Genomic DNA, 18215 nt, shown 5'->3' with positions numbered 1-18215 from the left:
TGCCTTCTCCCATGTACTCTCACCCCATCTCTCTCTCTCTCTCTCTCTGTCTCTCTCTCTCTCTGTCTCTCTCTCTCTCCTTCTCTCTCTCTCTCTCTCTCTCTCTCTCTCCTCTCTCTCTCTCTCTCTCTCTCTCTCTCTCAATTTCAACGCTCCTCTTCCTCTGCCTTCTCCCATGTACACTTCATCTACCTCTCACTTCTCGTTTAATCTTGCTCTCCCCAATCCTCCACATGAAAACCTACCTTCTTCTCTCATCTCCCTCTTTCTACCGTTACCTCTATATTGTCTCCTTCTCTTATTCCACCCAACTCTCTTCTCGTCTCTCCGTGCATCCCTCCAAACCCCTCTTCCCCCACCACTCTTATTTTTTCTCCGTGTCCTCAATCCCCGTATCCCCTCCTCCATCCATCCTCCCTTACAGGGCACCACCTCTCTCCACAGACTCTGAAATGGAGGGAGTATCGTCGAAAGAACCCATTAGGGGTGGAGAGGTGTTCCTTGGGGGGCTCTGCAGGGTCAGGCGATCCGCCTCTATCAGGCAGTCTGGACGGGAACGGTCGTAGGGGCGGGGCCGTTGGTCAGCGAATCACAAGACGGAACGTGTTTGACTTCCCTCCGGCCTCTAGTGGCCACAACCCCCTGGGACGACTCAATGGTGTTCATATACTACTAACCCTATTGATTAGGCGCTGTGTGTGTGTGTGTGTGTGTGTGTGTGTGTGTGTGTGTGTGTGTGTGCGTGCGTGCGTGCGTGCGTGCGTGTGTGTGTGTGCGTGCGGGGCCGTGCACAGCCATTTTTTGACATCTGGAACAGAAGGTGGGCTGTCAGCTGATGTTGATGATTGATGTAAATATGCTAGTTAGCTAGCTACTATATTTCTTTACTGATTGTGACTCATCTTCAATGCTCTTAAATAATAACTTCATACTATAGCCTAATATTCATAATTGTTTAACTAATGGTATATGACTGGCTTGTATGTATATTTTAGTATTATGTGACCGACCGGCTCGATTCGGACTTATGTAGCAAAATTTGAAACTGTGTTTTTTTACATTGGATAAAAGTAGCGACTCAGAGCTACAAAATGGTATATCATACACTACAGCTGAGGAACAATGGGAAAGTAATTCTGCTTTGAAAGTTGATCAACTTGTAAACTCACTTCTGAGAAAATGGCCCTTGAATGTTTTGGTACCTACTGGAGAGCTCTTCTTTGTCTACAACCATTCAGCATTGTTCACACCCTCTTAAGCTTTAGCCCCACCCATCTCTTTAAGGATTCACATGTGAGGCTATGTACTTAACAACCAAACATTTCAAAACTAAAGGCTAGTTTGTACAGTGGTTCCTCCTTTAAAAGTTGCAAGTTTACGCCGCCATACTTAGAGGTAATTTGTGGTTTAGTACGGTACCCTGTGTCACCACTTCATTGCTCCAGACCACCACAAGGGGGAGTTAGAGTGCTGATTATGCTTTTGGGTCCTACTGTGTCTCTTCACTGACAATGAATGGACGACATAAACCTAAATAGAAACTGATAATTGTGCACAACTTCAGTATTGCTTACTAAAACTGTTGTTACACTAAGGTTTTTATAAAATTATTTTGATCTTACTGTAGTACTGTAGGCCACTCCCAACCAGTCACATTATACACGCCTGAGTGGTGCAATGGTTTAAGTGCAAGCTATGTTGCTATAGATGCTGGTTCAATACCCGTGCTGGCCTTGACTGGGACACCCGTGAGATGACAGTAGGTTATTGTTTTTTCTCTATCTAAAAACAGAAATAAATAATTCAAAATAACAAACAGACTTTATTTACAAATTAGTAACAATGTCTCACCCCATGTTCAAGAATGGCCTTTTTCTCGCTCATTTTAGGTCATTTCAAAACGAAAGCATCCCCCACCCCGCCACACTGGCAACACTTTAAGGGGCATTGCACTACTAATGGCGCTGACTAGGGAAACGTTCCCACTGTTCTGTTCGTAGTGCCAGTCTGCACCTTCAAACTAAAGCAATGTAATTAACAATGGCATCTTTATGCTTTCATTAATAAAATTATGATAAAAATACTCCCAATGTTTATTTAGTTATGGATCCATAATGAATTACTATGGGAATAAATATGACTGAATTACAGAAATATCCTCCAATCCTCAATATGTAATTATTGGAGGAGAGTCACATCATATTGTTTTATATCCTACCGTAGGCGACGTGAGTCTCACTCGTGTTGAGTAAAATGCTGTTAAAAGTGGTGTAGGTCTTACTGATTTAAAGAGCATATTTGAATATACTCCCAGAGGGTTTTTGTTTTCCTTGTAATAGAAACGCCATAATATTAATCGAATGAATTAAGCAACTAACCAATCAAACGTTTGGACACACCTACTCATTCCAGTGTTTTTCTTTATTTAGACTTTTTTCTACATCGTAGAATAACAGTGAAGACATCACAACTATGAAATAGCACATATGGAATCAGTTAAGAATTCTTATTTACAAGGACAGCTTACTCCTTCCTCGCCGTTGGGGAATTGAACCCTGGTCTCCCACGTGCCCACATTCTTCAGTACAGCCATTATTGAAGGCGTTCAAATGCTTCTCAAAGATGCCCTCTGGTGGTCAAACTAGCACTAATTAACATTAATGGTACCAGTGGTTGGCACTTAAATAACGTGCCATAGAATTCTGCGGCACCATGCTAGCTGCGCCGCAGTACGCTGCAACTTTTAAAGGAGGAACCACCTACAGGTGTATTCGTAAATTTAATCTGGAGTGCCAGAGGGTGCTCTGGGAGTTTGTAAACTCAGCATTGTCAGATTGTTCTGTTCGTAAATTCTGAGTGTTTCGCTCTCGGAGCATTCAGAGCGAACACTGGACGCTCGGCCCGAGAAGTAGGGTTGATCCGGGCATTCTGTCCTGACAACAGCAGTCAAGCACCCAAGCTAACTGGCTAATGTTGGCTAGCTTGCTAGCTACTTCCAGACACAAATGAAAGAACAGCTCACTCTGACCATTTTACTAGCCCTAGCAGAGCTGGTTGAGCTGGTTGAGCTGTTGTTATGTTATTCAGAGTGTTGTTGGGGACTGCAACTGTGCTGTTGGAAACAATTTAATGACGCTTTTTTGCCAAAGTTTCCTGACACCAGCCATATTCAACGGGTTTTGAGCGTTCGTAAATTTGTCAGTTATTCTGTGTTCTGCCACACTCAGACGAGAGTTCTCTGAAATCGGAGTAAATAGCCAGAGCGACATTCAAATGGCGCTCCTGTGAAGTAGTGACACGCGACATAGCACCTAGTTTCCTGAAACGAGACACATATGGTGGTTAGCCAGAGTCTAGAAAGTGAGCATGAGAGGGGGTTGACCTGGGGATCTCTGAGGTACCAGAACATGAGAGGGGGTTGACCAGGGGAGCTCTGAGGTACCAGAACATGAGAGGGGGTTGACCTGGGGAGCTCTGAGGTACCAGAACATAAGAGGGGGTTGACCTGGGGAGCTCTGAGGTACCAGAACATGAGAGGGGGTTGACCAGGGGAGCTCTGAGGTACCAGAACATGAGAGGGGGTTGACCTGGGGATCTCTGAGGTACCAGAACATGAGAGGGGGTTGACCTGGGGAGCTCTGAGGTACCAGAACATGAGAGGGGGTTGACCTGGGGGCTCTGAGGTACCAGAACATGTGAGGGGGTTGACCTGGGGATCTCTGAGGTACCAGAACATGAGAGAAGGTTGACCTGGGGAGCTCGGAGGTACCAGAACATGAGAGGGGGTTGACCTGGGGAGCTCTGAGGTACCAGAACATGAGAGGGGGTTGACCTGGGGATCTCTGATGTACCAGAACATTAGAGGGGGTGACCTGGGGATCTCTCAGATATTTCATTATCTTATCGATTACAGTCTTCCATTAATGTATTATTACCTCGTCAGTCTCATTCCTGAATGTCGCAAACCCTTGGACATCAGGGTAGCCTAGTGGTTAGAGCAAACCCTTGGACATCAGGGTAGCCTAGTGGTTAGAGCAAACCCTTGGACATCAGGGTAGCCTAGTGGTTAGAGCAAACCCTTGGACATCAGGGTAGCCTAGTGGTTAGAGCAAACCCTTGGACAGCAGAGTAGCCTAGTGGTTAGAGCAAACCCTTGGACATCAGGGTAGCCTAGTGGTTAGAGCAAACCCTTGGACAGCAGAGTAGCCTAGTGGTTAGAGCAAACCCTTGGACATCAGGGTAGCCTAGTGGTTAGAGCAAACCCTTGGACATCAGGGTAGCCTAGTGGTTAGAGCAAACCCTTGGACAGCAGAGTAGCCTAGTGGTTAGAGCAAACCCTTGGACATCAGGGTAGCCTAGTGGTTAGAGCAAACCCTTGGACATCAGGGTAGCCTAGTGGTTAGAGCAAACCCTTGGATATAAGGGTAGCCTAGTGGTTAGAGCAAACCCTTGGACAGCAGAGTAGCCTAGTGGTTAGAGCAAACCCTTGGACATCAGAGTATCCTAGTGGTTAGAGCAAACCCCTGGACATCAGGGTAGCCTAGTGGTTAGAGCAAACCCTTGGACAGCAGAGTAGCCTAGTGGTTAGAGCAAACCCTTGGACATCAGGGTAGCCTAGTGGTTAGAGCAAACCCTTGGACAGCAGGGTAGCCTAGTGGTTAGAGCAAACCCTTGGACATCTGTACCAACCCTCCGTCACGGAATTACATAAACACACACACACAATAGTTATACATTGGTTACTCACATGATATCTGTACCAAACCTAGCATAGATCATGAATCAGCGATATACAAATTGGCTTAATTATTTATTTACTAACTAACTAACCAATCACAGAATTACATAAACACACACACACAATAGTTATACATTGGTTACACTGATACACTGAAAAGTCCCAAGGAGGGCTAAACAAGGAGGGCTAAGCCGATATGATGACTTTGTAGACAAAGGAAAGGGGTGGGGGCAGTTCAAGAGCGGGAAACTGAGTGGACCCACATACATACAGTTGACTACACTCATGGAAATGCTAATACTTTGAACATGCACAGCCGCTCATTCGAAAAGTTTTTGCAATTTACATATTGCAATTTACATATTGCAATTTACATATTTCAATTTACATATTGCAATTTACATATTGACAGGTGTATGCTTTGTTGTGCCTCTCTGTGATCGCCGGTTCTTCTGCTGCATAGTGAGTCAACAGGAAGTCTCTGGTTTGTCCACCAGAGATCAAAGTCTTTCGTAGTTGTAGCTTGTTATAATGGATACGTCAGGCGTATCATTCGATCGTTCGATAACGAATGGATTTTTCAGAGTACCATTGTTCTTAGAGTTGATCTGTGAGAATAGATGCTTGCGCGGTTGTCGGTATCCTCATCTTAGACTTATGCACATTTTCAGCTGCAGACTGGTAAATGCTGCGTCGAGGATTTGCTCCTTCTATTGGTTTCTATTGTCTAAACATATTTTGCAACATCTGGCGCCCGCCTTAGTCTGCTTGGTCTATAGAGTGGGGGAGCCCGTCCCTGCGTTCTCTTGACTAAATGTACATTTTGTCACGAGTCCTTTTATTACCTCTGTGGAAAGGGGTCGCTCCATGAAGTTTGGGTATAGTCTCTGTTCGTGGCCACTGATAAGTTACTATGAGAAATAATTCCAATTTAGCGGACTAAGATCACATTAACTTTCCAAAAGTATTCTTATGCTTCATCTTTTATTTGATACAATGTTCAGATGCAAATCCCATAATTGAGTACTGTATACAAACAAATAAACATTCATGTGTTTCTCCTGTCCTTCATGAGGTCACAAAATGAAACAAACACTCCGTAAGTGTCCACCGACTGGTTCCACATTCTCAAAACAATCCTCCAATTTTGGGGATGTAGGACTTTTTGGCAAGTCTCTCTCTATGTCCTACAGTCACACATTCCAATCCCAATACTACGGTGCCCAGAGGCAGAGTATTTTACGACCGCCATAAAGCTGCCACCTCCACCTCTCCCCCTCTGTGGGAGAGAGAGAGCTGTAAGAGCGGTCCCACTGTAACCTGATCCTTCACATCTTCACTGGAGAGTCATGACACAGGGCAGCCTGGGAAAAAGGCACAAGCGGGCACACGCGAGCTCCATACAGGTCAATGGACAGGGTGAGGGTAGGGCTGGCGAACTTGATGACGTCAAGTTCAGTAGGTTCAGAAGAAAAACAACAAAAACTGTATAAAAAATATCATAATTATACCACCACTGAAAAGGGCATTTGGCGAGTGGGAGGGCAAAGTGGCAGGTGCTGGGCACAGGTAGACCCTATCTGTGCACGTGCCTATGTGTGTGTGTGTTTATTCATGTATATTGTCCAAAGAAATCGCTGCCAGTGTGTGTGATGAGTGTATGTCGAGCATGTGTGTTTTCTAATCCTACGTGTGTGTACTTATCCTACGTGTGTGTGTGTTCTTATCCTACGTGTGTGTGTACTCATCCTACGTGTGTGTGTACTCATCCTACGTGTGTGTGTTCATATCCTACATGTGTGTGTACTTATCCTACATGTGTGTGTACTCATCCTACGTGTGTGTGTTCATATCCTACATGTGTGTGTACTTATCCTACGTGTGTGTGTTCTCATCCTACGTGTGTGTGTTCATATCCTACGTGTGTGTGTACTTATCCTACATGTGTGTGTACTCATCCTACGTGTGTGTGTTCTTATCCTACATGTGTGTGTACTTATCCTACATGTGTGTGTACTTATCCTACATGTGTGTGTACTTATCCTACATGTGTGTGTACTTATCCTACATGTGTGTGTACTTATCCTACATGTGTGTGTACTTATCCTACATGTGTGTGTACTCATCCTACGTGTGTGTATACTTATCCTACATGTGTGTGTACTTATCCTACATGTGTGTGTGTTCTTATCCTACATGTGTGTGTTCTTATCCTACATGTGTGTGTTCTTATCCTACATGTGTGTGTTCTTATCCTACGTGTGTGTGTACTCATCCTACGTGTGTGTTTGTTCTTATCCTACTTGTGTGTGTACTCATCCTACGTGTGTGTGTACTCATCCTACGTGTGTGTGTACTTATCCTACATGTGTGTGTGTTCTTATCCTACATGTGTGTGTTCTTATCCTACATGTGTGTGTTCTTATCCTACATGTGTGTGTTCTTATCCTACGTGTGTGTGTACTCATCCTACATGTGTGTGTGTTCTTATCCTACGTGTGTGTGTACTCATCCTACATGTGTGTGTACTCATCCTACATGTGTGTGTACTCATCCTACATGTGTGTGTTCTCATCCTACATGTGTGTGTACTCATCCTACGTGTGTGTGTACTCATCCTACGTGTGTGTGTACTCATCCTACGTGTGTGTGTACTCATCCTACGTGTGTGTGTACTTATCCTACATGTGTGTGTACTCATCCTACGTGTGTGTGTACTTATCCTACATGTGTGTGTACTTATCCTACGTGTGTGTGTTCTTATCCTACGTGTGTGTGTACTTATCCTACATGTGTGTGTACTCATCCTACGTGTGTGTGTACTCATCCTACGTGTGTGTGTACTTATCCTACATGTGTGTGTACTTATCCTACGTGTGTGTGTTCTTATCCTACGTGTGTGTGTACTTATCCTACGTGTGTGTGTACTTATCCTACGTGTGTGTGTACTCATCCTACGTGTGTGTGTACTTATCCTACGTGTGTGTGTACTTATCCTACGTGTGTGTGTACTTATCCTACGTGTGTGTGTTCTTATCCTACGTGTGTGTGTACTTATCCTACGTGTGTGTGTACTTATCCTACGTGTGTGTGTACTTATCCTACGTGTGTGTGTACTTATCCTACATGTGTGTGTACTCATCCTACGTGTGTGTGTACTTATCCTACGTGTGTGTGTACTTATCCTACATGTGTGTGTTCTTATCCTACGTGTGTGTGTACTCATCCTACGTGTGTGTGTACTCATCCTACGTGTGTGTGTTCTCATCCTACATGTGTGTGTACTCATCCTACGTGTGTGTGTTCTCATCCTACGTGTGTGTGTACTCATCCTACGTGTGTGTGTTCTCATCCTACGTGTGTGTGTACTCATCCTACGTGTGTGTGTACTCATCCTACGTGTGTGTGTACTCATCCTACGTGTGTGTGTTCTTATCCTACATGTGTGTGTACTCATCCTACGTGTGTGTGTGTACTCATCCTACGTGTGTGTGTACTCATCCTACATGTGTGTGTTCTTATCCTACATGTGTGTGTACTCATCCTACGTGTGTGTGTTCTCATCCTACGTGTGTGTGTACTTATCCTACGTGTGTGTGTTCTTATCCTACGTGTGTGTGTACTCATCCTACGTGTGTGTGTACTCATCCTACGTGTGTGTGTACTCATCCTACGTGTGTGTGTTCTTATCCTACATGTGTGTGTACTCATCCTACGTGTGTGTGTTCTCATCCTACGTGTGTGTGTTCTTATCCTACATGTGTGTGTACTCATCCTACGTGTGTGTGTGTACTCATCCTACGTGTGTGTGTTCTCAGGCCAGTCTGTGAAGCAGCAGTACTACAGTGACTTCCTGCCAGACTACTTCTCCCTGACCGAGCGTCCTCCAGAAGAGTTCTGTCTCTCTCCGGATGCCTCCTCTTCCTCATCATCCTCCTCTTCCTCACAGTCCCACATCGCTGTGGACCTGCAGCAGAAGAGAGGTGAGACAGCCACTAGGAGCGGTGTAGTTTGTGTGTGTATGTATGTATGTATGTATGTATGTATGTATGTATGTATGTATGTATGTATGTATGTATGTATGCATGCATGTATGTATGTGTGTGTGTATGTATGTGTGTGTGTGTATGTATGTATGTGTGTGTGTGTATGTACGTATGTATGTACACTACATGACCAAAAGTATGTTGACACCTGCTTGTCGAACATCTCATTCCAAAATCGTGTGTTGGTGGAGTTGGTCCCCCTCTGCTGCCACAGCAGCCTCCTATCGTCTCTGGACATTAATATGGAGTTGGTCCCCACTTTGCTGCTATAACAGCCTCCTATCGTCTCTGGAAGGCTTTCCACTAGATGTAGGAACATTGCTGCTATAACAGCCTCCTATCTTCTCTGGAAGGCTTTCCACTAGATGTTGGAACATTGCTGCTATAACAGCCTCCTATCTTCTCTGGAAGGCTTTCCACTAGATGTTGGAACATTGCTGCTATAACAGCCTCCTATTGTCTCTGGAAGGCTTTCCACTAGATGTTGGAACATTGCTGCTATAACAGCCTCCTATCGTCTCTGGAAGGCTTTCCACTAGATGTAGGAACATTGCTGCTATAACAGCCTCCTATCTTCTCTGGAAGGCTTTCCACTAGATGTTGGAACATTGCTGCTATAACAGCCTCCGTTCTTCTGGGAAGGCTTTCCACTAGATGTTGGAACATTGCTGCTATAACAGCCTCCACTCTTCTGGGAAGGCTTTCCACTAGATGTTGGAACATTGCTGCTATAACAGCCTCCTATCGTCTCTGGAAGGCTTTCCACTAGATGTTGGAACATTGCTGCTATAACAGCCTCCTATCGTCTCTGGAAGGCTTTCCACTAGATGTTGGAACATTGCTGCTATAACAGCCTCCACTCTTCTGGGAAGGCTTTCCACTAGATGTTGGAACATTGCTGCTATAACAGCCTCCTATATTCTCTGGAAGGCTTTCCACTAGATGTTGGAACATTGCTGCTATAACAGCCTCCATTCTTCTGGGAAGGCTTTCCACTCGATGTTGGAACATTGCTGCTATAACAGCCTCCTATCGTCTCTGGAAGGCTTTCCACTAGATGTAGGAACATTGCTGCTATAACAGCCTCCTATCTTCTCTGGAAGGCTTTCCACTAGATGTTGGAACATTGCTGCTATAACAGCCTCCATTCTTCTGGGAAGGCTTTCCACTAGATGTTGGAACATTGCTGCTATAACAGCCTCCACTCTTCTGGGAAGGCTTTCCACTAGATGTTGGAACATTGCTGCTATAACAGCCTCCTATCGTCTCTGGAAGGCTTTCCACTAGATGTTGGAACATTGCTGCTATAACAGCCTCCACTCTTCTGGGAAGGCTTTCCACTAGATGTTGGAACATTGCTGCTATAACAGCCTCCTATATTCTCTGGAAGGCTTTCCACTAGATGTTGGAACATTGCTGCTATAACAGCCTCCTATCGTCTCTGGAAGGCTTTCCACTAGATGTTGGAACATTGCTGCTATAACAGCCTCCTATATTCTCTGGAAGGCTTTCCACTAGATGTTGGAACATTGCTGCTATAACAGCCTCCTATCTTCTCTGGAAGGCTTTCCACTCGATGTTGGAACATTGCTGCTATAACAGCCTCCTATCTTCTCTGGAAGGCTTTCCACTAGATGTTGGAACATTGCTGCTATAACAGCCTCCTATCTTCTCTGGAAGGCTTTCCACTAGATGTTGGAACATTGCTGCAGGGACTTGTTTCCATTCAGCCACAAGAGCATTAGTGAGGTCGTGCACTGATGTTAGGTGATTACACCCGGCTCGCAGTCAACGCTCCAATTGTTCGAAGGGGTTGAGGTCAGAGTTTTGTGAAGGCCAGTCATGTTCTTCCACACCGATCTCGACAAACCATTTCTGTATGGACCCTTCTTTTTGCACTGTTACCACAAAGTTGGAAGCATAGAATGGTCTAGAATGATCTAGAATGTCATTTTATTCCTTCACTGGAACTAAGGGGCCTAGCGTTCTCCAGGTATCCACAGCCCCAGACTATTAGTCCTCTTCCACCAAACTTTACAGTTGGCACTATGCATTCGGGCAGGTAGCGTTCTCCTGGTGTCCACCAAACCTAGATTCCTCCGTCGGACTGCCAGATGTTGAAGCGTGATTCATCACTCCAGAGAACGTGCTTCCACTGTTCCAGAGTCCAATGGCGGCGAGCTTTACACCACTCCAGCCGACGATTGGCATTGCGCATGGTGATGTTAAGCTTGTGCTCCGCCATGGAAACCCATTTCATGAAGCTCCCGACGAACAGTTATTGTGCCGACGTTGCTTCCAGAGGCAGTTAGGAACTTAGTAGTGAGTGTTGCAACCGAGGACTGACAATTTTTACACGCTATGCGCTTCAGCACTCGGCTGTCCCATTATGTGAGCTTTTGTAGCCTATCACGTCACGGCTCAGCCATTGTTTCTCCGAGACGTTTCCACTTCACAATAACAGCACTTACAGTTGACCGGGGCAGCTCTAGCAGGGCAGAAATTTGACTTGAACTGACTTGTTGGAAAGGTGGCATCCTATGACGGCGCCACGTTGAAAGTCACTGAGCTCTTCGGTAAGGCCATTCTGCTGCCAATGTTTGTCTATGGAGATTGCATGGCGGTGTGCTCGATTTTATACACCTGTCAGCAACGGGTGTGGCAGAAATAGCCGAATCCACTCATTTGAAGGGGTGTCCACATACTTTTGTAAATACAGTGTATGTATGTATTCAAATCACTTTTTTCTCCATTACATTCATTGTTTGATCGGGAGAAAGCCATGCATAAACGATGAAGCGTAGCCTTCAGTCATATCACATCGAATGGAGAGAGAAGGTAATAAAGGCTACATTATGTACAGTATTAAAACCCTTTGACTGCTCCTCCCTTTACTGCTGTATACGGAGTGGAGTCTCTGTCTCTTTCTCTGTCTCTCTGTCTCTCTCTCTCTCTGTCTCTCTCTCTCTCTCTCTCTCTCTCTCTGTCTCTCTCTCTCTCTCTCTCTCTGTGTCTCTCTCTCTCTCTCTCTCTGTCTCTCTGTCTCTCTCTCTCTCTCTGTCTCTCTCTCTGTCTCTTTCTCTGTCTCTCTCTCTCTCTCTCTCTCTCTCTCTCTCTCTCTCTCTCTCTCTCTCTCTCTCTGTCTCTCTCTCTCTCTCTCGCATCCCTTTCTCTCACTTCCCCCTCTCTCTCTCTCTCTCTCTCTCTCTCTCTCTCTCTCTCTCTCTCTCTCTCTCTCTCTCTCTTCCCTCGCTCTCTCTCCCCGTTTCTCTCTCTCTCTCTCTGAGTGTGTGGGTGTCTCTAGGACTTTGATGTCGGTACTGAAGGGTCCTTCAATCGAGCCCCACTTTAACTCCCGCTGGGGACTCAGAAGCTTCTGGAGCTATTAGAAAGTCCCTGTAATGGAAAACAGAATGTTGACTCCAACCCATCTTAAAAGCCCTACTGTTTAATATGCCACAAACAACATATACAGTAGCATGCTGTGTGCATGGTAGTAAGCTGAAGTAGATAGTTAATGAAGAAATGTCCCTTTACTTTCAAGTTTTCTGCTTTGAGGTTGGCCATTGGTGACTATCTGATTGTCATTGTGGAAAATGGAAAGAGGGTGATAACAGTCAGATAAAAGCAGGTGACTGTATTAGACCAGACTTACTGCTGAGAGGCTGTTTGACATGTGAAGTGCCTCTTGTAATTGACTACCTCTTTACATTCCTCCCCCCTTCTTCTCTCTCCCTCCTCTCTCCCTCTCTCTCTCTCTCTCTCTCTCTGTCTCTCTCTCTCTCCCTCCTCTCTCTCTCTCTCTCTCTCTCTCTCTGTCTCTCTCTCTCTCTCTCTCTCTCCTCTCTGTCTCTCTCTCTCTCTCTCTCTCTCTGTCTCTCTCTCTCTCTCTCTCTCTCTCTCTCTCTCTCTCTCTCCTCTCTGTCTCTCTCTCTCAGGTTTAGTCAAAGCCATTAATACAGCGGTAGATTTAATCGTAGCTCATTTTGGCACCAGTCGGGACCCTGATGTGAAGGTATTTTACTGTGTGATAATAATGTTCTATTTCATCCTTTTGGTTTCTATAGTAGACTGTTGTTGTTTTTTACAACATTACAATGTTTATCTCTTTTCAGAAATAAACGGTTATGTCAATGTCTTTTTTCTCCCCCTTTCTCCTCTCTCTTGGTCACTCCCCCTTTCTCCTCTCCCTTGGCCACTCCCCCTTTCTCCTCTCCCTTGGTCACTCCCCCTTTCTCCTCTCTCTTGGTCACTCCCCCTTTCTCCTCTCCCTTGGTCACTCCCCCCTTCTCCTCTCTCTTGGTCACCCCCCCTTTCTCCTCTCTATCTGTTGTTCTCGTGCTCCCGCTCTCTTCTCTGCTCTTGTCCTCGTTCCTCCTCTACCTTTTTTGAATTTCTTCTCCACCCCTCCCCCTTCCAGGCGAAGCTGGGTAACAGTTGGGTGAGTCCCAACGTGGGTCACCTGATCCTAAAGTACCTGTGTCCAGCTCTAAGGGAGGTGCTGGGGGATGGGCTGAAGGCCTACGTCCTGGACCTGATCATCGGACAGAGACGCAACCAGCCCTGGAGCCTGGTAGAGGCCTCCACACAACTAGGTGATGATGATGATGATGATGATGATGATGATGATGATGATGATGATGATGATGATGATGATGATGATGATGATGATGGTGATGATAATTAGGCCATAAGCCCTGGAACCTGGTAGAGGCCTCCAAACAACTAGGTGATGATGATGATGATGATTAGGCCATAAGCCCTGGAACCTGGTAGAGGCCTCCACACAACTAGGTGATGATGATGATGATGATGATGATGATGATGATGATGATGATGATGATGATGATGATGATGATGATGACGAATAGGCCATAAGCCCTGGAACCTGGTAGAGGCCTCCACACAACTAGGTGATGATGATGATGATGATTAGGCCATAAGCCCTGGAACCTGGTAGAGGCCTCCACACAACTAGGTGACGATGATGGTGATGATGATGATGATGATTAGGCCATAAGCCCTGGAACCTGGTAGAGGCCTCCACACAACTAGGTGATGATGATGATGATGATGATGATGATGATGATGATGATGATGATTAGGCCATAAGCCCTGGAACCTGGTAGAGGCCTCCACACAACTAGGTGATGATGATGATGATGATGATGATGATGATGATGATGATGATGATGATGATGATTAGGCCATAAGCCCTGGAACCTGGTAGAGGCCTCCACACAACTAGGTGATGATGAAGATGATGATGATGATGATGATGATGATGATGATGATGATGATGATGATAATTTTAAGGCCATAAGCCCTGGAGCCTGGTGGAAAGAGAGAGATGGTCAAAATAGCACATTCGGGACAAGGCAGCATGACCGGTGAACAGGTCAGGGTTCCTTAGCCGCCCGGCAGAACAGCAGAAACTGGATCAGCAGCACGACCAGGTGGTCAGGCCAGGTAGTCCTGAGGCATGGTCCTAGGGCTCGGGTTCTCCAGGAGGGGGGAGAGAGAGAGATATGATAATTAGAGGGAACATACTGTCCCTAAGATCACACAGGACATCAGATAAGACAGGAGAATTACACCAGATATGACAGACTGTCCCTGGTCTCTTGGCACTGCGTTGTGCATAATGACAGCCCGTAGCCGTGGTATATTGCCCATATACCACACCCCTATTCGGGCCTTACTGCTTCATTAGAGGACGAGACGTAAGTGGGTGATTTTCATTATATTTTGATAATACGATGTTGGCAATGGTCTTAACAATGCTGATCAATGCTGCAAAAAATGAAAATGAAATGTAGGATTATAATACAACCAGCTAAAACAGTCTATGGTGTAGTAGTGGCTGGAGCAGTGGGATTCCTCTAATTTTGCCCAAGATTTTCCCAAATGACCCGCCCAGCGAAGGAAAAGTGCCCTGTTGTGAAAACCTGGATGAGAAACAGTGATATGATATCATTCTGACAGGTAGGCATGCATTTTCCTGTTCTGTTGGTTTTCTGTCAACGTTCTTTCATTGTCAAGCAGCCACAGGAATGATCCTCGTCATTATTAGCAACCCCATGGTAGTTATTTCATCTTCAATCCCTTCTCCCTCCTCTTTCCAACGGAGATTTCCATCTCCGGTCATGAAACCGCTCGCATGTGTGCAGCGCATTTTAGAAAGGTGTTTGGGAACATTCACACGTCGGCCTACTGCCATGTGTACATTGCAGCGCCTAAAATGTGAAGAAATAATAGTTTAAGGTAAACATCAGCCTTATTAATTGAAACGTCGCACACCTCCACTACACTACTTTGATACGTATCGGTGGGGATGAAGAAGTGAGTATATGCAAAGCCCACTGACAAATAAGTGGTTTATGTGGCGTATACCTGCGTACACCCTCCACGACACCACTGAATCAAATATTTAATTGTCAAGGTAACATTGGAATAAATCGTCTTACAATGCAGGAGTTTTAATCCTGACCTCCCTCCCTCCCTCAGGCCCATCCACCCGTGTTCTCCACAGCCTGTTCTCCAAAGTGTCCCAGTACTCAGAGTTCACCAGCCACAGTATGAGACTCAATGCATTCATCTTCGGACTGCTCAAGTGAGTACACCACCTCTATGTTACCGAATTCTAGCAGTCATCACTAACAGTCCTGTGCTCTGTGTCTCCCTCCTGTACAGTCCTGTATCTCCCTCTCACTGTCACAAACCTTAAGGCTCTAACTCCGTATTGGTTTCCGTAGCGATACAAAGGAACTGCCTCCTTTCTTGTTTATCTCTTGTGTTTTTCCCTGTTTCAGCCTGCGATCTTTGGACTTTTGGTTCAATCACCTCTACACTCATGAAGGTGAGCACATCTTAAGGGTTAAGGGTCAGACACACAGAGAAATCTGACTGCAGATAGCTACTCAGCACCTCTGCCCGGTGTTGGCATTTAGCTTGTTGTGCAACCACAGATGAAATACTCCACACCACAAGGTGGCGCAATAAAAAAAAGAAAGGAAAACAGGTTGCCAGTCAGCCGTGAATCAATACAATGTTTTAACGCACCACGGACAGCACACATTGTTCTACAAAGCGCAGCGGCCCAGGAGAGCTCTGTAGATGGTCGGCACCATGGACAACAGCACGCAAAACCATTTATCGCAGCGCATGAAGTGCTCATTTAGTAGACAAATAGATCTACTGTATGTAGGAAAGCGCCCATTTGGTAACGTCTGATTTCTGATTGGCTGACCACGTCCACCACACATTTTTTTCTTTGCCTCACACAAGTCAACTAGGTCTGTTTTTTAACATCCATTGCGAATTATAATTCCTTAGTATCTGAAAATGTTTACAACACTCCCGGCCTCGATAATCACCAAACCGTTTGAAAAGCTAAATATCGTGATCTAATGATCCCATATATCCAGTGTAAAAGTAATTTAAAAAAAAAACATCTTTCTGTCCCGAGCTCACTGGCGCAGGAAACTCTGAGGGCCCGGAATAGGCTAGTTAATACAATGTTGCATGTTCACTAGCAATAGCTCAAGTCAGGACAGATAGAGAGGCAGACAGGCGGAATAGAGAGCTGAATGTGATTGAAATAATCCAAATTTTTAACAGGACATTTTCTAGTGTTTTCATTTGTTGGCTTGAGGCCTATATACTGCATTTGACTTAGCTGACGATGGAAGTTATAGGCTTTTACTGCTGCATCTCTGAGTTCTGGGCTCTCATGTCTTTAGTCGCCAACGGATCACGGTGTATCAGTGTGTCCATATGGCAGAACCTAGTGCTCTCCGCATAGTCGAATATTAACTTTTAGATTTGTATAATTCGCCAACGGATCACGGTGTATCAGTGTGTCCATATGGCAGAACCTAGTGCTCTCCGCATAGTCGAATATTAACTTTTAGATTTGTATAATTTGCACGGTTAACAACGTGACAATGATTGCGAGAAACAAAAACGTTATTATTGAAACGAAACTGTTCCGAGAAAATGTACAAACTGGCCCACAGATCGGTCGAAATGGTAGAATAAAGCTTCCACAAACTTTACTATTCATTACCATTACAGCCATTTAAACATTTGAAAATGCACAAGCGCGTACACACATAAGATGTCCCATGAAAAACATGCCTGTCCAACTGATTCGTTCTGGCTCCGGGTCTGCATTCAATAGAACAAACTGATTCGTTCTGGCTCCGGGTCTGCATTCAATAGAACAAACTGATTCGTTCTGGCTCCGGGTCTGCATTCAATAGAACAAACTGATTCGTTCTGGCTCCGGGTCTGCATTCAATAGAACAAACTGATTCGTTCTGGCTCCGGGTCTGCATTCAATAGAACAAACTGATTCGTTCTGGCCCCGGGTCTGCATTCAATAGAACAAACTGATTCGTTCTGGCCCCGGGTCTGCATTCAATAGAACAAACTGATACGTTCTGGCCCCGGGTCTGCATTCAATAGAACAAACTGATTCGTTCTGGCCCCGGGTCTGCATCATGCATTCAATAGAACAAACTGATTTGTTCTGGCCCCGGGTCTGCATTCAATAGAACAAACTGATTTGTTGTGGCCCCGGGTCTGCATCATGCATTCAATAGAACAAACTGATTCGTTCTGGCCCCGGGTCTGCATTCAATAGAACAAACTGATTCGTTCTGGCCCCGGTTCTGCATCATGCATTCAATAGAACAAACTGATTCGTTCTGTCTCCAGGTCTACATTCAATAGAACAAACTGATTCGTTCTGTCTCCAGGTCTACATTCAATAGAACAAACTGATTCGTTCTGGCACCGGGTCTGCATCATGCATTCAATAGAACAAACTGATTCGTTCTGGCACCGGGTCTACATTCAATAGAACAAACTGATTCGTTCTGGCCCCGGGTCTGCATCATGCATTCAATAGAACAAACTGATTCGTTCTGGCCCCGGGTCTGCATTCAATAGAACAAACTGATTCGTTCTGGCCCCGGTTCTGCATCATGCATTCAATAGAACAAACTGATTCGTTCTGGCCCCGGTTCTGCATCATGCATTCAATAGAACAAACTGATTCGTTCTGTCTCCAGGTCTACATTCAATAGAACAAACTGATTCGTTCTGTCTCCAGGTCTACATTCAATAGAACAAACTGATTCGTTCTGGCCCCGGTTCTGCATCATGCATTCAATAGAACAAACTGATTCGTTCTGGCCCCGGTTCTGCATCATGCATTCAATAGAACAAACTGATTCGTTCTGTCTCCAGGTCTACATTCAATAGAACAAACTGATTCGTTCTGGCTCCGGGGTCTGCATTTAATAGAACAAACTGATTCGTTCTGGCACCGGGTCTACATTCAATAGAACAAACTGATTCGTTCTGGCACCGGGTCTGCATCATGCATTCAATAGAACAAAATAATAATCCCAAAAGGTGTACAA

The 18215-nt window shown here is 45.2% G+C and overlaps 1 protein-coding gene across 1 annotated transcript in view; it reads left to right on the top strand.

Moving 5' to 3' along the window:
- The window catches only part of LOC135513738 (AP-4 complex accessory subunit RUSC2-like), a 61238-nt gene that overhangs the window by 38361 nt on the left and 4662 nt on the right, over positions 1-18215 (top strand). The window contains 6 exon segments of the mRNA XM_064936629.1: positions 425-658; positions 8557-8721; positions 12723-12799; positions 13205-13379; positions 15292-15397; positions 15597-15643. Coding sequence (XP_064792701.1) covers positions 425-658; positions 8557-8721; positions 12723-12799; positions 13205-13379; positions 15292-15397; positions 15597-15643 — 804 coding nt within the window.

This window comes from Oncorhynchus masou, chromosome 25 (genome assembly GCF_036934945.1).
Source record: "Oncorhynchus masou masou isolate Uvic2021 chromosome 25, UVic_Omas_1.1, whole genome shotgun sequence".
NCBI lineage: Eukaryota > Metazoa > Chordata > Actinopteri > Salmoniformes > Salmonidae > Oncorhynchus > Oncorhynchus masou.
Note: the sequence above shows the minus strand (reverse complement) of the source record. Positions and strands in the feature narration are given on the sequence as shown.